Source organism: Stegodyphus dumicola, chromosome 9 (assembly GCF_044657685.1).
Source record: "Stegodyphus dumicola isolate Sdum_Otavi_A_Nest chromosome 9, ASM4465768v1".
Taxonomy (NCBI): domain Eukaryota; kingdom Metazoa; phylum Arthropoda; class Arachnida; order Araneae; family Eresidae; genus Stegodyphus; species Stegodyphus dumicola.
In genome coordinates this window covers 78,272,742-78,297,066 of record NC_140776.1, presented here as the reverse complement: position 1 = coordinate 78,297,066, position 24,325 = coordinate 78,272,742, and the positions used below count along the sequence as shown (strand labels likewise).

General features: G+C 32.7%; 1 protein-coding gene across 4 annotated transcripts in view; it reads left to right on the top strand.

The window, feature by feature from the left end:
• LOC118187632 (adenylate cyclase type 3-like) overlaps positions 1 to 24,325 on the top strand; it is a 476,146-nt gene that overhangs the window by 349,841 nt on the left and 101,980 nt on the right. For all 4 annotated transcript variants that reach the window (XM_085823652.1, XM_085823651.1, XM_085823654.1 and 1 more), the window contains one exon: positions 10,920 to 11,047. In XM_085823652.1, the coding sequence (XP_085679778.1) occupies positions 10,920 to 11,047 (128 nt within the window). The remainder of the gene's footprint in view (positions 1 to 10,919; positions 11,048 to 24,325) is intronic.

The following is a 24,325-nucleotide window of genomic DNA, read 5'->3' as shown; positions in this document are numbered from 1 at the left end:
ATAAAACAAGCCTTTTTACAGATTCTCATACATGAAAAGGATCGAGACGCGACCAGGTTTCTGTTTTCCGATTTCCCTAATGATGAAACCATTTCTCTTGACATATATAGGTTCACTAGAGTTTTATTCGGAATAAATAGTAGTCCATTTCTATTAGCCGCTACCATTAAACATCATCGAAAGTCTTAGGACTTTTTTGGAATTCAACTACTGATACCTTCAGTTTTAAAGCTACACTGCACATCAACGCACCTATAACAAAAAGACGCATATTAGCAGAATCTGCTCGCATTTTTGATCCTTTAGGTCTCTTATCTCCTTGCACTATATTGATTAAAATATTATATCACAAACTATGGTTAGTTAAAGGCGACTGGGATTCAGTTGTTCCCCAGCATATCTCAGATGATTGGTTTAAATTTCAAGAGACATTCAGTCAAATCAATAATTGTGAAATTCCGAGATGTGTCATACTTACAACGGACAGTGTTATCCAACTACATGGATTTTCTGATGCATCTTCGCAGGCTTATGCAGCAGCCATTTACTGTCGCCAAAGGTGCAATGGTACGGTTAAGGTTAATCTTTTGGTATCAAAGACTAAAGTCGCGCCTATAAAGCAAGTATCCATTCCTCGATTAGAACTCTGTGCTGCGTATTTGTTGACCAGAGTAATGCGATCTCTATTGAACATTTTAAAGAAGTTTGATTTTGAAATCTTTGCGTGGACGGATTCCAAGTTAGTTCTGTCTTGGCTATCAGCTCATCCACGTAAGTGGAAAACTTTTGTGGCAAATAGAACATCTGAAATCATAGAAGTTATACCTATTAAACACTGGAATCATGTTCCCTCTAAACAGAATCCTGCAGACATTGCTTCTCGTGGTATTGAACCTCAACTCCTACCAAATTGTACTTGGTGGAATGGTCCACCATGGTTGCGTCAGGAAGAGGAAAAATGGCCTGAATATGAATTAAAATCTGAAGAGGATGCTGAAGTAAAGGCCGAACAAAGATCTGATCCTATTTTTATTTCTCATATACGTGAATCGAATGATTTATTAGCTAATTTGTTCGAGCATTATTCTTCGCGTTGTAAAATTGTTCGTATTCTGGCTTACTGCCAAAGATTTATTACTAATTGCAAGAAGCATCATGTTACTCAGAACATTTCACGTAGTGGCATTAACTCCAGCTGCCTTATGCCGCTAACATTTCTAGAGATTCGAGTAGCAGAAAATTTCATTATTCGTTGGATTCAGAACCATCATTTCAAAGATGATTTACAATGTATTAAAGAAGAGAAACCTTTACCCAAGAAGAGCCAACTACGTTCTTTGTATCCATTCGTAGATAAAGATGGTCTCTTACGGGTGGGAGGACGTCTTCGAAATTCATCTTTAGCATTTAACATCAAACATCCTGTCATACTTCCTTCTCGACATAAATTTAGCGAATTACTAGTGAAAGAACTTCATATTACTTACCTTCATGCTGGTCCTTCTTTATTATCACACCTCATCAGACAATCTTACTCGATAATTGAGGAAAGAAACTGATACGCAGTTGTGTCAACCATTGCTTAATATGTCATCGATTTAAAGCTGCTTCAAATTCGCAATTGATGGGTGACTTACCTGAACATCGTGTGACTTTGGAACGACCTTTTTACGCATCTGGTGTGGATTACGCTGGTCCTATTACCATAAAATTTAATAAGGGTCGTGGCTCTAAAACAACGAAAGGCTATATAGCTCTGTTTGTTTGCTTGTTGACTAAAGCTGTGCATATAGAAGCAGTCAGTGACCTGACGGCAGACTCGTTTATCGCTGCACTTAGACGTTTCATTTCACGTCGCGGTGCACCACGGCACATTTACAGTGACAACGGTACCAATTTTGTGGGAGCATGCCGAAAACTACAAGAACTAAATCAGATTTGGTCTTCCTTGTATGCAACGAAATCGGTTTCACGAGAACTAACTAAGTCATCTATTGACATTTTATACCGCCTGCTTCGCCCCACTTCGGAGGAATATGGGAAGCCGGCATTCGCTCAGCGAAATTTCATCTGAGAAGAGTATTGAAAGAGACTCTTTTAACCTACGAAGAGTTGTCAACGCTACTTACCCAGATCGAAGCTATTTTGAATTCACGTCCACTTACTTACGTGAACGATACTGATATTGACTGTATTAATGTTTTAACCCCTTCTCATTTCATTACAGGTGATACTTTAACTTCCTTTCCAGAGACCCATCAGAATTTACGCATTTACGCACAAGGAGTTCTAGGTGGGAACTTGTACAGAATCTACGTCTGGAATTCTGGAAGCGATGGAAAAAGGAATACTTGACTTCGCTTCAGCAGAGATCCAAGTGGCAGTACAACAGACCCAATCTAAAAATCGACACGGTGGTTCTTATCATCGAAGATAGATCTCCACCGCTAGCTTGGCCTATTGGACGGATCATCGATGTCCATCCGAGAAAGGACGGCTTAGCTCGCGTAGCCACTGTCAAAACTAAAACTGGTGTTTTCAAAAGAGGAATTAATAAACTTTCACCGTTGCCTGTGTATCAGGACTAAGCCTGATAGGGTGGGAGTATGTTCACTTCCACGCCTGTCGAATTAATTTCTAACTTTTCGTTGCCCTGCGTTGGCAACACGCTTTTGAGATTTGTCGTTCGTAGGATTCGGTTGCTAAAAGCGTAGCTGGCCTGTAACGGTTGTAATTATTATTTTATGCTTATCTGTACTCCTGAATTATTACTAAATGTTTACGTGTGAATGTTATATTATTAAATGTATTCAGTTTGGTTGAAATAGACCGAGAGTGACTGAATTTATTAAGTATGTTTAAAGTCGAAACTGCGTCATCCATGTCGGCGCCATTCTAATACGAGGTACGTAAACAATTGGCATTATTGCCCAGGTGTCGACAACACTGCAGATCTCGTATCTCGGGGAACGAAGATTTCCAAGTTAATAAATGAGATCATTTGGACGCAAGGTCCCCAATGGCTTCAACTCCCTTGCGAACTTTGGCCAAGATTAGATATTAAAGAAACAATAGATGAAAACAAGCTGGAATACCGAAAGGGATCCGATGATATACATCAACTTGAATGTACAATCGAAAAAAGTGCAGATGATCTTTTCGACATATCAAAATATAGCAAATTAGAGAAGGTGTTGAGAGTCACTGCTTGCACAACACGTTTCATTAGAAAATTAAGAAAAACTAGCGACATTCAAGGAACTCTCACAGCTGAAGAGTTACAAGAAGCAGAAAATTTCTGGATAAGAACAGAGCAAAAGAAGCTTTTCCCCGAAGAATATGAATCCCTCAAAGAAGGTAATTCGGTTGAAAAAAATTCTCCTTTATATAATTTTCTTCCTTACATTGATGAAAAGAAAATCATGAGGTTGAGAGGAAGACTGGAATTTTCTGACTTCTCAGTAGATAATAAACATCCAATAATCTTACCTAAAACTTCTTGACTAACGATTCTGATTGTATGCAAAGAACATGAGAAGATAATGCATGGAGGAATTGCTGCGACTTTAGGTAAAGTCAGATCACGCTTCTGGATTCCTAAAGGACGACAGTTAGTCAAAAAAGCATTAAAAGGTTGTATAATTTGCCAAAAATATTTAGCTAAACCAGCAGACCAGATGACAGCACCCTTACCAAAGGATAGAATCCAAGAATCGCCTCCATTTGCAGTCTGTGGAATTGATTTCGCCGGACCAGTTTACGTTAAGAATTCTAAAGACACTCGAAAATCCTATATTGTTTTGTTCGTTTGTGCAGTAACCCGAGCTGTACACTTAGAACTTGTATCAGATATGTCAACAGAATCCTTTTTACTTGCATTTCGCATATCTTTGAGCAGAAGAGGAAACTGCGTAATCATCTACTCTGACAACGCCAAGACCTTTAAGAGGACAAAGAAAGAACTTGAGAATTTTTCAAAAGTTTTAAAAGATGGCAAATTCAAGAATTTCATTGCCAAAGAAAGAATCCATTGGAAATTTATAATCGAACGAGCCCCATGGTGGGGAGGGTTTTATGAGAGACTTGTTAGATCTGTTAAAGAATGTTTAAGAAAAATCGTAGGAAAAGCATTGTTGACTTTCGAAGAAATGTCTACACTACTTGTCGAAGTGGAGTCAGTTCTTAATTCACGACCTCTAAGTTACGTTTACAACGACAATGACGAGCCGCAAGCATTGACTCCAATGCACTTCTTAAACATTGGACAAACTGATTTGAAGTATCCTTTGACCTTTGGTAGAATCATCGGTAGCGAAACGACAAATAATCTCTTGATATCTAGTTCAAAATATCTCTTGAACTTTAGATATTTTGAACTTTAACAATTTAGTTATGTTTTTTTTTTTTTTTTTTTTTTTTTTTTGTCTATTAATGATTAAATTGAATATCGTTAGTTAAGTTTGTTCAGTTAAGTGGAAAATATTTTAAAATTTAGTTCATTTATTAGTTATAACATTTATTATTTGATACATGAAGTGTATAACCTGTATTGGAATTGAAGTGTTTGACTAATTATTATTTTTTAATATTTTTATAGAATAGTAATTTATGTACTTGATTGTATGTATAACTGAGTTAGATGAACTCTTGTCAGAGTTCAGGTGGGGAGTGTGTTAAGGAATTTTCTTTGATATCGCCAAGAGATGGCGTTAGGAGTCCATCGATTGGCTTACTTAACCTTTCCCCTTCTGAACACGTGACTTGAAAAAATATTCTTCTTCTTGAAGGGAGAATTTCGATGCACTACGCAATAGAATTCGATTTAGATTTTAGCTGAAACTATTCAGTTCTTGCCTTTTGAGCCTTAAATATCCGATTCAGGCATTTTAGCCTACATTGTATATATGTAAATCTTAAGTTTAATTAAAATTTACGGAAAACCCTCCAGGCCATGCATCTCATTTTTTGGATTATGAGTGATTCGACTTTGATCTAGAACTTTCGTTACACCCAACAAAGAAACTCTGACAACTAAAATCTATTAACTTCTGTGTCTGCGGTTCTTTAGCCTTCCAATAAGTTTATTACTTCTTTAAATAAGTTTTTTACTTTACTCAATAAGTTTTTTACTTTACTCAACCAATTACTGTGCCTTATTCCGCATCATATCTAAAAACATAGTAACAGATTTAGAAACATTCTTTTCATGTTCTATTATCCTCTAATAGTTAGATATCTGTCTGGCAGATCAGTAATCTCACGTTCGACATCAAGCGGAAGTATGCTTTAAATTAAAATGTTCTGAATGTCTTCTGAACTATTCTGAACTTCTTCTGTTCTCTATATTTGGCATTAACTAAAAGAAAGGATTGTCCGTAATGAGACACTAAACTCGGATTGAATGACTGTGAGGAGGCCACCGTGAGGAAATGTAAGGAACTAAAAGCATTCCTCCCATCAGCTGTACATTGGTACAGCTTATCAAAAATCTCACTGATATTTGATACGAGGATGAGCTTTATTTTTGAATAAAGGTGCTCGTTTCTGCTCCTTGTTTACATAAAGTAAACTATTAGTTTTTCCTTGTTAAATGGTGGGAGAAGACTGAGAGAAGATTAGTTGACCCTGTGAACGCTTGCCACTGATTCAGTGTTAAACATTTTAAATGTTCTATTGCCTTATACTCGAAATGCTTTACTATTCGAGATAAGGATTTTTGCCATTGTTGATGATTCGATAAACCCGATCGCTATTCTTTTCAGAGGTCTCTCACAAAATAGCATCATTTGAAGACGCTTGCACTAACGAACAGTGCCTGGATATATAGCACTCTTCATAACATAAATATAAAAAAAGTTAAGTGGCTCTTAAAATTTATGAAAGTTTTGGATTCCTCTAATCTTACATCCGGTTTAAAGCCATCCAGGAAGGATGTATGCGATGATCGTAATGTATTTTATATATTTTTGTCTCATTTTCATATTAGCATATAAACTCTGTGTATATTACTTATGTGTTATGTTATTTTACACTGTATTCAATAGTTGCACTTATTAATACTTCCTATCAGGCAATCTTCTGTATAGCTTATTATTTTATTATTAAAAACATCTTAAAGGTAATGGACTGATAAAACATTTGTTTCAATAAGAAGTAGAGGCTGCCAAAACAATTGGTGAATAATAAAAGTGAGAAAATCAATGTTTAAGGGCATCACTTCTGATGTTTGCCTCAGATGTTAAAATTTATAATTATGGTTTTAATATTCAATTTCTGTTATCCTATTCCGAATTGGAAGCCAATGGCAATTGTTACGTTTATATCTGTACAGCTATGCAGGGTTTCTACATTTAATATCCATATTATTTACTCTGATAATATTTGCTGTCTGTTCTGTCATCCTGACCTATTGTGAGTTTGCCAAAGAGTTGATTCATCTCTGTTGGATGCACAAAGAGTTGGGAGTTAATAAATGGGTCATCTTTCTTTCCTTTGGCGCATGGAATACTGACAACCAAAATTGATACTGGAAGAGAGATAGTGGTATTAGGAAATGGTGATGGCATTAGGAAGATAACCCGTACTTCATTTACCTTGATTAAGAAATTTTAAAACAGTGAAGAAATGCAATTTTGTACCCGGAAATATAATATTAATAATATTAACATTTCATTAATAATATTAACATTTCGCATTTACATAATTCATGTATTGGGTAAAGAACATTATAATATTAAAATTAGAATTTATTTAGATAATGGTTACTAACTCTAGGGCAATATGCCTAAGGAAAGAATTCCTGGAGGATATTTTAAGGAATCCTGGCTAGTATACATGCTACACCTGGGTCTAAATATTTCAGCCCTGTGGTTTTAGTACCACGAAGAAACCACTTGACTAAGCCTGTACCCCTAGACAAGGGGAAAACCATGACAATTCCCATGCATCTAGTTTATTTGCCATGCTTTGAACCCAGGTCGAATTACTAATGTTCAGCGATGGGCCGAAGAATAGACATTAGGATTTATAATAATAATAATAATAATTGTGCATACTAATTAAAATTAGGCGAAAATTGTATTAAAAATGTTTATACAGGAACATTACGAAGCATGGTGTAAAATTATTTAACATTTATCTTCTATGCGTTTGAGAAAATATCTCACCAAAAATGAATAACTGCACTTACATTCACTCTTCATAATTGCACTACTTAATTTCACGATGCTTCAATTCGCATATGGCAAGGTTTTCCTGTACTTCAGAAAAATATGAAATGATACATACTGTATAAAGTAAATTGAGTGCAAAGCAAAATGAACTTAGTATTCTTTATTAAAAAGAATCTTCACTTATATACTAAATACGCAGCATTTTTATTTCACTTTACCATTCAGGCATATGAGTAATGCTATCCTGCTCAAGTACACGTATATGTAGAAACATAGAGCATCACAAAAATTTCTTTGAGAATTATGAAGTATATGTTTATGTATTATAAATGTATAATTTAAGGTAAAGTAAAAAGAATATATATATAGTACTTATATATTATACCCGGTGTCGTTAGGGATGTGCACTGAAAGATGAAATGTAACTTCCAGTATTTTTGTAAGTATCGTCATAATAGATGAAGAAATTACATGAATTATTTCCATTTCATTAACAGCCGACACTGTATATTTTCTAGTCCTTCGAAGTAATACTACGTTAATAGTTACTAGTCTTCGAAGTAATACTACGTTCGAAGTAATACTAAGTAATGTTCGCGAATCATGCTCGTCCTTAAGCTTAGCGAGGCGAGAAAAAAGTCATTTTAAAGCACTTTTTTAATATTAACTAACGCGTGTAAGCCACTTACTCAGACAACTAAAATCTATTAACTTCTGTGCCTGCGGTTCTTTAGCCTTCCAATAAGTTTATTACTTCTTTCTGATTTGAAACGCATCATTAGCCTATCGCAACGAATAAAGCCACCAGCTGTAAAAGAAACAATTTGCCAATCGATGAGACTTTGCTTAGAAGCATACAATAATAGTTTACAAATATATTTGGCTACCAAGAAAAACTAATTCTTTGTGGATAATACTTACAGGCGAGCAACATCGCCCTTTCGTCTTCACATTCAGTTCATGTAGTGCTACTTCAGCCATTCTTCGAGATGTTGTTTTTATATTACTGTGAAATATAATTCATATTATGTTTGTCATTTATTTATGAAATGTAATTCATATGAATTTATAATTCATGTTAGTATTCTATTCTGTATTGATTGTCAACAATAGGCAATCGTTTTAATGCAAATTTGACCTGACTTTGATAGTGTGTTTTCAATTATAGTGCTTTCCTATCAGTCTGTAGAAGTTTATACTTTGATTATTAAGCTAATTTCTGTTATTGTTTTGAATCGTAGTGTATGCTAGAAAACAAGACCCAAAAAGGATGTCTTAGACGACAGTTATTTTAGTAGCAATAAAAACTGATTAACGTTCTTTATATTTAGTAATTGTGTTGTTAAATAAAGATATTCGAAGCTCTTATTCTGAAAGGTGTGCTCTGAAGCAAAAATTTATTTATCTTAAAAGATGTATACAATTCCATTAATTATAAATATAAGCGGAAAGATTGTAAAGATTAAGTTTTACTAACGTTTGTTTTATTTTTAAAACTTTACTGTCCTCTATTATTTTCCATTTCCGGCCAGAAAAAAGGCGGTTGTTTGGTTATGCAAATTGAGCCTGCAAACTGTTTAGTATTTAAGTTGTGGCTTTTGGCCAAGAAGGAGTTAGAAAGAGAGACTTCTCGCTACTTTACCTCACGCGTGCTTTTCAGTCAGTTGCTGTGAGCTGTCTTTAAGGCCAGACTTTAGTTCTCTTTGATACTAGAAGATGTATTGTAGTTCCCGCATTCTGCTTATTACATACGTGAAGTTTAAAAGGTCGATCTTTGCGTTACTAGTCTTTGTAAAGCATTGGAGTTTAATTCTTACTTAGTTTAGTTAGATTGTAATTCTTAATTTTACGTTTCAGACCATAAGTACCGGTCTTTATATCCCGAAGTGCGAGAAAAGCTGTAAACTGTGAAGAATAAAGGGTAATTAAACCCTTCCCATTTGTGTCATATCCTCTACACATGTAGGAAATTGTAGGAACTCCCTGTTCTACTCAGGACTCCAGTATGTTTGCGAAAGCAATTAGAAGAAACAGTAGTCCTGATAAGATTACCGATGATATGCTGATAATTTGTTCCATAAATTGACGCAATTCCATATTGATTTTGACTACACTTGATTATATAACATTTGTTTTCTTATTACTATCAAAATATACTATGAACGTAACACTATTTGTGTTACTGAATTTAAATATGTAATTAGAATTTTTCTATCATGTAAGGACATTTTGTGATACATAGTTAAAATTTTCAGCACGCATGAATAAATTAGGTTCAAGTTTAGCCATTATATTTTAGCTATGTATTTGCATTTCTTTCCAAACATTCTTGCAAACCTGATATGCAGCATTTTAGCTGAATATCGAATTTCTGATCTAAACATTTTTCAATCTGTCATATCCCAAAAGTGTTTCTTTCTGTAAACTTTAACATCACTCACGTTATTAAATGTGTTTCTTAGATGCATGACTCCTAGCCCACTTTTATCCATAACTTTAGCAAAGTTCTTTAAAAATCATACCGTAATTCTACAACACGGAGTGTTTTATTGAAGGCATTAAATTTTTAATGCTGAGTTAGCAGATATTTTGAGATGTAAGCATAGTTATTATTATTATTATTATTATTATTATTATTATTATTATTACTTTTCCTGATAAAGGAAACAGGAGTATTCTTGTATAACTCATTTGAAATAAAAAAAAGAAAAAAAATGATGGAATTCAGATTTTCATGATTCTTTAAAAGGGCTTTTTTTAAATTTTAATATAGTTTATCAGCAAAGATTAGCAATAGAGATGACTGAGTTGGAATATTGGAACGTTTTATAGGATGCAAGATGAATATAAGTTTAGACTAACATGGAAAAGTAACTTTTATATATCTTCTGTGTATTTGTAAAGTAAAAAAAATAATAGTAAGAACATAATTCTGTAAAAAAAATAATATTCTTAAGATCTGCGTTTACTGCTTTTAAATAGTTTAGTTTCTAAATTAATAACAGATAGATTAAATATGAAAGAATAATTTCTTATCTTTACGAATGGAAACAAACTTGAATGAAAAGTGAAACAATGCATTAAAGGGAGACAGTGCAAAATTGTGTTTCAAGACTTATAGTCTTTTTGGGATACTAACGGTTATTTTAAATTTTGTCAAATATTTCATCTATATTTTGCAAATTTTTATCGAAGAATTTTTTTTTATTTTTATTTCAATTACAGCATGAGCATTTCAATTACAGGAAAATGATGATAATTTATTTACACGACGAAGTATCGCAGCTTAGTTTTGGGCTACATTTTACCGAAAATTGGAGATGCAGTAAAAAGCCAGAATTAAAGTATGAAAAGCGCTTACTAAATTCCTTATTATTATGCAATTTAAGCCGCAATATAATGTACCATTCTTCAAAATTATTAACATACTATCAAATGATTATTAACAAGTAATATTTTTAAGACCTGTGGCAACAGAAAAGTCTCATGTATAATTAGTTAAATTGAAAAACTGAAGGATTTTTACCTTTAAAAAATCTCAAACTTTTTCATAATTCTGTATGAGAATTTCTTCAGCTGCTTTAGTAACGCATCCATAGGTTGAAGAATTCTTTAGAAAAGGTTGAAAAAAACAATGTTATAAATGGCTGAATGTACTACTTTTTTATTAAATATTTATATTTATATTTGGTTTGGAATAATGTTATTTAACATAAAATATTTGTATATTCGCGTTTTATTTTGCAGAAATATCATCAGCTGAGGATAAAAATCCTTGGTGACTGTTACTACTGTATCAGTGGCGCTCCCGAAGAAAGGCCAGATCATGCTGTGCTTTGCGTTCACATGGGTCTCAGTATGGTTGATGCAATCAAGTAAGTTTCTTTTTCTCGAAAAGGAACTCATTTTTTCCTCCATATTTTGTTCAAAATCAAAAATGAATCATTTGAGAGCAATTCAATTTATTATTAATTAAAATAATGTCTTCTATTTCCCTTGCATTTTTTTCCATATTTAATAAATTTCACTGCAAAAAAAAGTCCACGTTTCAAAATTGTGAAATAATTAAATAAAAACAATTCGTGAAAATTAGTAATATAAACAGCTGAAATTCCTATTTTAAGACAAAATGTATATTTTTTTATTCATACTCCGTGTAAATTATAATCACCAAAACCGTAAAATGTTTCCCAGACGAACTGAAATAGGCAAATGAGAACAAAATGGGCTGCTGTTGAAAATGTACGCTCCCGTCGAATAAGAAAAAAGACAGTCGTTGGGAAGTTATTGTGTCAGTTAGAACAGATTATATATTTTATTTATATATTAGTTGTTAGGAGGACATTAGCTAAAGACAAAAACTTTGCAGTCATTTTTAACATTCAGGTGATCGACTGCAGTTGCTTGGAAATACAGCCATTCAAAAAAAAAAAAAAAAAAAAAAAAGAAAGAAAAAAGAAAAAGAAAAAGAAAAGAAAAGAAAAGAAAGAAAGAAATAGTTCTGCGCCTCTCGTTCTGCTTGGCTGATTGACGAAATTCAACTTGCGGCTTAGAATAAGCATCTGAGGATATATTAATTTATGCTTTATAATTCTTACTAAAAATTTATTTATACGAAATATCTCTATTTATTTAGTAGTTCAATTTCCCTTTCATTGTGCACACTCGTAAAAAAGGTGCATCATTTATTCAAATAGCTTTCTTTACCATTATATTCTTTTAACATGAAGAATCAGAATGGCCCATTCAGAAAAGATATGTAAATGTATAAGCGACATTCTAATTTTTGGGGGGAAGGGGGAGTTTAATACATTGCCTTACACAGTTTTATTACCTACTCTTTGTTTCGTAAAATATTATTAATATTTTAGTCAAATGTGGTAATTTTCAAATCGCAAGAATCAAATAGCGTAAGATTAAATATTCAATTTTAAATTTTAAAAAAATACTAAATTTTTTGCCGTTTCTCTTCAGGCATTCTGCAGTTATATTAAATATAATCCATCCTTTATTTCTCGCTATATACCACAAATATTTTCGAAATATCTTTGTATTTCTGATTTTCATATAAGTAAAGGTTTCGCCTCCCATTTCATTATTATTTAGTCAGAGGAAGGGAATCAACATTTAACCTGATACTGACCGTCTTTAGAAGCTAGGCGTTTTGAAGGCAATAGATTAAAGGAAAGACTGATTTCATAAACAAACATCATTAGATTATATCCATATACGTCCTTGGATAAATTCTTCAATCTTCAACTAGTTCCAGTGAGACATCTTGAGATTCTCCGTTTATGACATGACATGATGGTGTGTGATGTCATTTACACAGCCATTCAGTCAAAGAAACTGTCTCTCTTTGCATTCATCTGAGAGGATACCTTTTGTTCTTTTCTATTAGTTAAGGCTCATTTGCTGTTATATTTTACGCACTGCAGTAGCGAAACACTTTAGCAAAATATGGTGAAAACCTCCAGGCATTTTCTTCTTGAATATGCAACTTCTTTGAAATGGATTTTCCCTCAAATTGTTCTTTTTTCTAATTACCTCCTTTCCTTCCAGATTTATTTCTACATTTCTTCTACATTTGTTTTCAGTGTTGACAGAAGAAAATGAAGATTTTTCTACTGTTACGTCAAATTCATTTAAAATTTCAGTTGAATCAGACGCGTTTCCTTTGGGAAACAACGTTTCGTTTTCTAGACATTTTAACTATAAATAAAGTTTAAAGAAAAGCCCAAAGGGGAAATAGTATTTGAGTGAAAACGTTTTCACCGAATAACAAAAAATAAAGCATCCCCCAAACTCTTCTGGTCAGCAGAAGGTAGCGTTTATTTTATCCCACCGACTGACCTTATCTTTGTATCGGATACAAGCAATTTAAATCATGTTTTAACAATTTTCAAGACCAATAATTTCTAATTAAAGTGCATATTTTTACATAAACTTCAATAGTAAGAGAGAAAGCTAGCTACTTGAAACAACGTTTGTAACATATGTAAAAATTTATATTTCATATATTTTTACTAAAACATGGGATATAACACAAACCGTCAAACTGTTAAAGCTTAATTTAGCTTGTTAAATTTTAATTTGAAAGTACGCATTACGAAATATGTATAACATACGTAAGATATTCGCTTTTATGGAAAAAAGCAGAGAATCAATCCAAATATAGTCAAGCTTAAATGAGCCAAAAACTAGAAATTCTCCCCCCCCCCCTGAAAAAAACTGCTGAAAATTTGACCTTGAATTAGTTCGATTTTCAAATGCATGCTTTGACTTGTATCCGATTTCCCAGTTCCGACAACCTTTTCGTCAAAAATTCCGACTTACCGAAGCTCGTAATCAAAGTTTTAGTGTAATCAGTATATGGCAATTAAAAAGTCAGAGTGTATTTTAAAAAGGGTTGTAGAGTTTACATTGATGCAACTTCCTGCCTTAATCCAAGTATGACAGATTATGAAAGAGAAGGCTTGTAATATGTTTTTGACATGTCTCTAAGTTTCAGTGCGTCTCTGAGATGGCTTCCGACCACGAAGGTGAATAAAACGGAACGCCATCCCAGCGGAGAAATCTACTATCTGTCGAAACGTGGGCAAAACAATAATAACAATAATAATAATCTATTAATATACAAGTGATCCCAAAACTGTGATCAACATAGTTACTGTGTATGAATTCTATAGTACAAAAATCATGTTGCAAGATAAATTATATGCGGATGCTAATTAACACTGTATGTCTATACTAGTGGTTCTATAAACTCCATTGCAAAATATAAGTAAAATCAGCTAACTTACTAAATCAGGATGATACTGCAGAGGCGCGCTGCAAAATAATACAGTATAGTCCATATGAATAGCGTAATAACATATAAATGCATGAAACATTACACCAATAGATAATTGCAAAATATCACTTTAATAACACAATTATAACCAATTCGTTAAGAACCAATGCATAAGAAAAGATTTGAATATACTTTTACGAAATTCCTAGTCGCGATAAGGTAGCTTTCCCTCAAAGCATGTTTAGGGTTGCCAGAAAATGACAAGGGAATGCAGGGTTGCTATATTTGGCGCGAAATCGCCCATTTGGCAATAAAATTGACGATATAACATATACGAATGGAGAATATTCTGGAGCGAATTCTTACCGGTTTGGCCCAGAATGTTTTCGAAGGCAGGCCAAAAGCTATATAAACCCTGCCTGTACGCGGAGTAGCAGTCTAGTGTCTCGTCAGGGTATTGCGATTTGGTGCATGGAGAGTGTGCATCGTTGAGGCTATCGAGTGTATCGTCGAGTGCATTGCGAGTTGTAGTGTGGAGAGTCTGGAGAGTACGTTGAGTTCCGAGAACGACCGAACCGACTCTGGAGCTGTACTCTGGTACTTTACTTTTTCAGTGAAGCTATCTTCACCGTTATAGCCTGAGGGCTGTGTTGCTGATTGTTTCAGTGTGCTTGTCGTAGTTTTTTGACGACTGTAAACGTGGTTTTGGAGCTGTCCTGAGTAACAGTGGCTAATAAATTGTGTTTTCCATTTTCATCAAGTGTTGTCGTCAATCACTCCAAATCCAAGAACCCGTAGAAACGCAACAATATTACCTACTATATACTATGCTGCTTACTGTTCTAATATAGTGTCTTCTTGTACAGAAAAGGAACTAATTATTACTAAATAATAGTATTACGTTTTACAAAAGATCCAGTTCACAAGAAGCTAATTCTACCATACTTACCAGTAAAGAAAGAAACGTAAACACTAAAGGTGCATTTTACTAACATGTACTGATAGTTTAAGACTTATGGTAAAGTTCTAAATCGCAGTAAGGAGAAAAATGGTATACGTGATATATAATAATAAATTTCTACAAAATATTACAGTAGTATGCATATGAAACCATTACATTAAGAGCTACAGTAAAGTGCGTAAGTATATGAATCCAATGCAGTAGGAAATTAATAGTAACACTGTATACTGAGCGCTACAAAGATTAATATATATGTAATTGAGGCTATTTATATACAGAAGAGAAATTAAACCAACTCCATGAGTGTGGGAATAAAACAATAAAACTTAAATCCTAATTATAATAATTTGTGTTGTGCTTTCTACACATCTGTATGCTGTTAGTGCTCCTTCCTTTTCTAATGCAATAACTTGCCTATCCAGAAGGGATCGAGTAAATACAAAATAAAACTAATCATGACCTGTTGTATAGGTTCGTAGAGGACTATTACTAACTTGCAAACCAGTAGAGAAGAAAAACGCTTAAGCCCTATAAGAACATTTGATATTGTTCCTTATAGTTAATATTTATGCATGTCTCTAAGAATACATATCATATTCCTTTTGTCTCTTTCACGTCAAAAAGAAATTTTCCTTTGAGAGGTAACTTTAGTTTTAGGGGAAAAAAAAAATCGTACGGAGACAAATCTGGAGAATATGCAGGATAACTAAGTACACATACTTATTTTCAGAACAGATGCGGTTTCTAAAAAATGGTTATTTACCAGGGTGAAGATGCATAATCAGGCAATACAAAGCATTTAGAATACCTTTTCTGACTAAATAACCTAAGATTAAAAATCATCTCATTAATTCCAAAACATTCAAAAGTAAACTTCTCGAGCAAACATTTAAAACTGTAGAATTGCTTTGATACCTCAGCTTGTAAGACAAACTTAATTTCACTCAATGTAGATACTTATTTAATCTTCCCAGAACGCTAGGATATTATCATCTCGTTTTTAGCTCAGCTTCCAAGAACACTAAAGGAATACAAATATAAGACACACAAGAGTAAGCAAATTGAAAAGATACATTTGAAGTTAAGATTACAGGCCAGTTTTCTAAACATTCTGCACGGAATTAACTGAAATATATACTAGTCTTGAAATCTTTTACAGTTTCCTTATGAACTCTTCATTACATACTCCCACATAAGAAAATCCAGATGCAAAAAACCCTTGAGCGGTAACACCTGAGTGGCCAGAGTTTTTTCGTAATGGTGGGTCGCCACTTTTATTTTATCTACTTATTCTAAGACATCTATTGAACCAAAAAGTCATTCACTTTCTGGACGTTAGGCAAGTAATTAATTTTTGAATTTAGAAGTTCCTGGCTTTACGAATATCGAATAGATTTATTTTTTACATTTATGTATTTTACGGTGAGCATGTTTGAAATGACCCATCTATCGGGTAGAGCACATTTAGAGGGTTTTCGATCTTGCAGCTACGGGAATCTTTCTGTTTCTACGCTTCATACCTGCAGTTGCGTATATAATAACTTTAGAACATTGATATGTTTAAAATTAATATAAAACACAAGCTGACTTTGCGACGTTTTGCGCACTGAACCTGACAACCAATACAAATTGGGAAACCTTTTTGTGAAAACTAAATAACGTAAAGAATAGTATACATTTATTTTTGTGCCCACCAGCGGCCGAGCGGTAAAGTCGCTGAACACTGGTAGTTCGGTCCGAGGTTCGAATCCCGCGAACGGGCTGGCTGCATGGGCGCCTTCGTGGCTTTCCCCGTGTGTAACGTGTATACGAGCCAGTTTCCCTTAGAAAGTCCTCCACGAAAGGCATTCCTCCCCTTAGGCAGATAGCCCTCGTGTGCTTTGCCATAATTAAATACACCAACACCATTTATTTTTGCTGTTTGATTCTCTTTTTCTTGTTTATCTTCTTTCTACCAACTATTCTGAAATCGTTTTGTTCTCTCACGCTCGAAATGGCATCGAAATTAGATTTTCCACGTAAGAATATTAAAATACTGCAAAACAACCATATAAATTAAGAACCACAGATCAGACTTTTTAACGTATTGTTTGTTGGGAGCACACGCAATGAATTAAAATATAATTTCTATGCAAAAGTAGCGAGGTATATCTAGTTCAACTTACTCTTTTCATTTCACTGCCTCCATACGCCTTTCTACTCTTTGCAAGTTATTTCAGCTGCTACGCTAGACACTTATCATTTCCTTTTAATTTCCGCTTTAAGTTAGAAAGGAAAATTAGATTTTCAGTTGATACCGGAGGTAGTGAAGCCTTCAATTGCCAAATGAAACTTCTACGAGTATCGCACTACTTAGTATGCAAATACATACGTATGTACCATGTCTACTTTGTCATAATTCTCTAAATTATTTGTGAAGTTTCTCATAATTCTTTTCATATCGCATTGCAAGGAAAATGTTACTTCAGTCATAGTTAAAAAAATGTCAGAATTTTATAATTACTTGCTAGCAAAATAAAATTTTTGAGGGGGTATTAGTCTTCATCAAATGTATTAAATATGTGCCTCTAATTTTTCAATAAACAATTTTTAAAAAGTGTAATTTCAAGAACGAATTCTTGATGAACATTAAAATGCGTTTTTTCATGCACAGTTTGCTGTTTCACTAAAATGCAATGCATCCTTTTATATTTTAAAAGCACTCTGAATCACTATTGCTTTTGGTTTTTCGAAGTATTCCTAGAAAGAACTTGTCAAAGTTTGTATTACTGTCTTAAGTTTGTATTACTTGTATAGGAAAGTGGCATGCATTTCGAGAAAAATCTACTGTAGTTTTTTTTTTTTTTTTTTTTTTTTTTTTTTTTCAAAACAAATTTATATGCGCCATTTGGTTGAAATTTCATCACGTAAGTAAATAATAAAAAAGTAACTAAAGAATAAAAAAGGAAGCAGTAATCTGTTAAATTAGGGAAAGGAAAGGAGAAATAAATTATAAGGCAAAGATTTTAATCTCTCGTGGATGAACAGATTTAGAATTAAAATCATTGACTAAATATGAAACATTTTGATGGTGAAAGGCATCAACTGAAGAATATTTTGAATAATTATAAAAGAAATTAAAAGTTAAAAGAATGTTAGGACGGCACTGTATTTTTAAGAACAGAAACTCTAATAATACCGACTTCTTGCCGTTCTTTAGAAACTGAAGCATTATTCTGTAAATCCTATGTTGAATTTTACCTAATTATAAAATGCTTTTCTTAATACCTACAGTGTGTAACAGAACTGATGTTCCCAACTGTAAGCGTTGACAACACATGGCAAATGTGACAGTTTTCAAAATACAAAATGTGTTAGAATGCAAACGCAAAAGCGGAGTAAGCACGAAGAATATAGAAAACGAAAAGTAGTTTTAATGACGAATATACACAATAGATTACGTTTAATATTTACAAGAACTGTTTAAATGTATGACCAACTGCAACGCATACATCACACCAATGACAAAGTGACTGGCACGGGCTTTGAAATCTGTGCGGCATGTCACGTACTTATGCAGGAACGACGCTAATTCTGGTGAGATAGTCTTCAGGAGAGTTAATCTTCGTCTCGTAAATGAGGCGATAATCCCGCTAACCTCCGGAAACCTCTCAACACTAACACAGATATTGTAGCTCTCTTCGATTATGATGGCCCAGATGTGGAATTCAATGGCTTATATCATGGATGCAAAGAATTAATTGTTTTGTAGTGAGGGTATCACTTGTTTTGCAGCGCTTCTTGAAATCCTCTAAAACACGCTATTAAATTCATTGAAATGTACCAAATATTAACATTGCTTCGTGTTCTAGAAATACAAAAGCAATTACCATGAAGGCAACAACCATGGTTAGCAAGACTGTAGGTGACGTGAAAAAAGACAAATATTAGCAATTAAATAGTCCAATGTTATTTATATTGTTAAGCTTATTCTCAATTAAATATAAAATCACTTGCCATACAGTTGTATTCCCGGAAGATGAAGTGATACTTAGCTAGGTAATTAAATAATTTGTAAAAAGCAACAGAAAAGAATTACTACATTGTTACATTTTTTCTTACGTGTTAGTAACAATAAATTGTGTCGAATGAAGTACGAGGAATCAGGGAGAGTGGGTGCTGGGAAGAAAAGGAAAGAAAATATTCCTCACTAAGAGGAGTGTATGGTGTGAATGAATAATCAGAAGTTTGCACTTATTTTCTAAATATAAAAAAATTGGTTCTCCAGATAATCCAAGAATGTTCCGGAGGCAATTAGGGTTCAAGACCACACAGAAACTATCAAAGGAGGGTTTAAGAGAATGAAATAAGATTTAAAAGTCGCACATCGTCTAGAAGAAAAAATCCAGCCAGGGAAATCGGAAGAAAGGAAATCAGATATTGGTGGTATGAGTGATGTTGGAATCAGACAGGTAGCGTAGATATGCCCAGGGAGTGGTAAGGAAAATGCTCCTGTAAGACGAGGTAGACAAGTCATTGCCCAAGTAGTAGGAAAGACGATATTAACCTTTTTTCTTTTGCATTACTTTCTCCATCTCTTTATTTCTCCTTCAGATTGTCTCCTTGTCGGGGTTCAGTCGATACTGCTAAATTACTTTTATCATTTCAATTTCGAGTCTAAACACCCTTCGAGTGTGGCACAAAGAAGAGAGGCAGTCGAATCAGGAGAAAAATGGCAGTTCTGTTCCACCAGCATCCCGTTTTAAAGAGTGCATCTTAACACATTCCAGAAATTGCCCCAAAAGAAGAGAGAATTTTCAGCACCCACGACAATAACAAAACTATACAAAATTTTCAACTTAACGTTGGATATCGTAAAGGACGAATGAAGTTGAATTAAAATAACGCGTTATTTTAATTCAACTTCATTCGTCCTTTACGATATCCAAACCTCCCCCCCCCGAAAAAGGAACTCATTTTGCGTGCTTTCATTATTGCATTTTGCGTGCTGCCTCATTAATCAATGCGAGAACCAGATTAAACCGCTTAAGTGAATGACCTTGCTTAGAAACAGGGTTAAAAAGTAGCTTTTGAAAGCCAAAAAAAACATCCTCACCATTTCTAATGAAAATATATACTTATTTGCAAATATTTTCTCAGTTAATTAACTTACGTTGACAAGTATAAGTTCACCAGAAAAGCAAATTTTTATTATATATTCTGTATAAATTTCAAATAGATAAATCAATAATTTATGTTTTTAAATTACCGTAATACTCAAAAATTACTTAAGACGCATGTCTGTTAATTAAGCTAAAACTAAAAGCCGAATAACTAACTTTATGATAATGGATCATATAGTCATACGTAGATTATATATAATTAACGTAGCATATTGTAATGATTATAAGTGTCTTCTACAAGTATAGCAAACATACGGCTTTTACACGCAAGATTATCAGTCACAGATATCATCAACAGTGACAAAAACTGTTAAAACTTATTATCAATATTATATTTATTGGTTGTAATATTAATCATAGATGTCATCAACATTGATTTCATGACTGAGTTTTAATCCTCGCCAAAACAATTACTTAACTATATGTTCAAAAGGTATAACACATTTTCTGTCATTTGTTTCTGTTAAAAATGCCTGAGTCCTTGATGAATTTGTGACAGGTCGTTTATTTCCAAAATATATTTGTTATGCTAAAAATCTGTCTTTTGCCTGCTTTCAGGAGTGCCATCCTGATACTTCCTGATACAGAGCACTGATATTTATTTCTTGTATATGTTACGATTCCCTTTCTTTTAAACAATATGTGTTAATGAAAAATATGAGCAATCTGTTTGTGAAATCTGAAAGAAAATACGTCAGTGTAAAATTTCAAATTATATGAAAAGGAAACCTTAGTATGATATGTTATATTTTGAATGTCGACCGACTTTTTTTCCTTCTGAAGAAGAGGGAGCTTTGTCTCTCAGCGCCTTTCAAAATCGGTAGAGTCTTTTTCAAAGTCTACGCTAAAATTGCTTTTTTGATCGACTTTAAATTATTTATAGCTTTTCGAATAATTTCCTACTACAGTACAAGACAGTTTTTATTGCTTTTTAACTGTTCGGTGTGGAGAACAAGAGATCTTTTCCATCTCGTATTGCATAATGGTTGTGGGCTCGCTATATTGTGAATCCCGCTTAAGACACATACATTTGTGCCTGTATAGAATTTCTGCGAAATTGAGGTATTATAGGTTGTCACTGCAGACATTTTCTATAAAGGTTAGAATCAAAGTAGGCGTAGTAGGAGATCCTCGGATTCCATCCAGCGGTATATTTTCAGTGTAAATTAAAATGGGAATTGAGTAAATCATCTTAGCTACTTAAGGCCTTATTCCAATAACAAGCGTATTTTCTGACCGTTCCTATGATCATTCATAAAGTCATTTCCCGATGACTTAACACGCACAATCATGAAAAAAAGCAAGAATAAAATTGCATAGTTTGAATAGCCGATTCATTAATAACTAAAACTAAAGTTATGCATCCTATTACCAGATTTATTTTAATTTCGTTAGACATAGACTAGACTAGAAGAGACATTAGCGTGTTCATTAGACATGTTTGTAATTTTAAAAATCTAGTATTCTGTTTTTCGTGTTGATGATGGGTTTTTTTTCGCGTCACAAAGCCTAATTAGTGGTAAGGATCTAAAAACTGACTGGTAGAACTAGAATCTTAATAGTTAATATATTACATGATTTGTGAATCTAAAACCTAAGATAACATAAGAACATAAGATCTAAAAATCTAAGATAACAGTTCTCATACACGTTCTTAAAATAAAATTGAATTCAAATAAAACACAATCTCCGCTTCTGATTAAATTTATCGATTAGTGTGCATAGATGGCAACAATAATTGTATAAGCATCACGTACTTTATGCAAAAGCGACACGAATTCAATTTTTACGTTTCTCGCTTTTTACTTAAATCACATCCTCGAATGGAACAGTGGATTCAATTATTGCCTCGAAATAATACTTATGATATCCAAAATCTGAAACGTTTATTAGAGTGATACGCTAAGCCTTTCGAATCCTAGGAGACTTAAAATACTGGAAGGTAAAGCTTTAAATAGATATATCTAACTGTTTTCACTCTCTATATCTAGCAATTTAAATAATTGCTTTTAACATTTTTGCTTTTCAACTGAACAGAGTTTACGTTCGATCCACTTTAACGATTTTAGTCGTTTCACACTTCTCTTGCTTATGTAGGTTTGGTTAAATATTTCTCACATTGTTTTAGTTTGAGGGGTTTTTCTCATTCTTATCGATGCAAATTATGTTAATTTCGTTTCAAATGCTGTGGAAAAGATTTCAGGAAGCTGTATGATTTTAGATATAATATAAAGGTTCGCTTTGTTTTAAATCAGTGCTCTTTTAGTTTTCTAATTCATAAACATAATTAATAGCTTTCGATTCCTAGAATAAATTTAAAGTTTTGATTGTAAAACTTATTTTACTGTGCGTTAAATGCAAAATGTTCTTGATATGCGCTAAAATATTTTTGTTACTGTCGAAATTCATCACATTAAATAAAATAAAACACCTATATTTCCAGCACTCGGAATTTCATAGTTACATTGCGACTATGAGCGCATAATTTTATAGCTGTAAAATAACAAGTGTAATTATATTTTCATTGTAAATTGTTGTTTTCGTATCATTACAGTTTTCAAGAAAACATGTCAACTTTTTTGCTTATTTTGATGCTGAAAAATATATTTGATCTTCCTGCTAATTCCCTAAGTTCCGCATCTATTATTTTGTATTTTAATTAGTAATTTTCATATTCTATTCCTTATTAAGTCAAAGTATTTGACTTAAAAATAAACACTTCTGATCTAAAATTAAAATATGCTTGATATATAATGCTCCATGTCTAATTTGAAAAAGGTAGCTATTTGCTTTACTTCCTTAAATATTTATCATAGAGATAGACCTCCAATTCTACAATTTCTTTAAATTAAGTAAATAATTTTATGAAAACAATTTAAGGACTCGAAGATAGAGGATTTCGTAAATATATAATCTAATATTTTGTATCATTTGGCAGCGCAAAACATACATGTAGTAAAATGATATTGTGCTTTAATAAATTAAATGCATTTTCTAAATTTTCCTTTCATAAATGTTCCATTCATAGAAAAGTGTGAAATGAACTTATTGAAGCCACTTTAAAATGTTGCTTATGAGATTTAGGAAGAAATTATAAAACAAAAATTGTGATTTTTATAAGTTATATTTTCACATTGGATAAAACGGTATTCTTTATTATCTAGAACCTAGTCCTTGAGATTACTAATTACTGATGTCAGCGCTAACTTTGCTCGGAAACATATCGAATCTTTTTAATTTATTAATGTATAATGAACATTTCACAAATTTGATATTTTTCTCTTCTGAGGCGAACTAAAATGTTAGTCTTTGTATTTACAGAAGCATTTTACCCCTGTTCCGAAACTATATTCATAAATCTATCTGTTTTAGAAACTAATTTTAAATTTGTGGAACTAATTTGAAATACTTATCTTATATCAGTATTTAAGGAAATAAAATTCACCATAGCTAATTTGCTCAATCATCCTGTATTTAGAAAATATTATTCTTTCTGTGTTGTTCTTGAAATATCTGTTCAAGCAGTCTGTACTTAAAAAATATTATTCTTTCTGTGTTGTTCCTGAAATATCTGTCAGAAATTGTGAAATACCTAGAAATAAAAACGTAGTCGAAAAATAGAATTAAAATACAAACGAACGCAATTTTCTTCAGAATTGAGTAGAATCTCAGGTTTTGAAACTTAAGATTTAATTTTATTCTGTTAACTAAAGTAACTTGCAAATGCAAGATCAAGTTGTATTTATTTCTTACTTCTTTCCGTCTCCAAATATAATTTCTTCTGCAAATTTGATGCAATTTGTTTTCATTATTTGAATTAAAGTTTCAGTTTTCTGACGATTGATGTAATTTCACCTTTGTGTACAGTTTAAGTCATCTAAATTTAGAATGTGTTGAAATGAATAAGAAATGAATATGCACCGTTAAACTACTAAACATGAATCTATTATGCTAGATTATTCAAAATTCTCAGACTGTTAACCACTTAGAAGTTTTAATTAATTATCTGGTAACAGTTTCATTAATACTTTAACAAATGTAATAGATTATAGTTTTTTAATAATTTCAAGTTTGATAATGTGTAATTAGCTATTTTTTCCTGTTATATCACAAGCGATTTATTTCATTTTCCCTGTAATAAAATTACATTTAATTATTAAAAACTTAATTTCATTTTTTTTTAAATTAAGATCATTTTTACTGTAATAAGCATACTGTTAACTGTTGTATGAAAAGC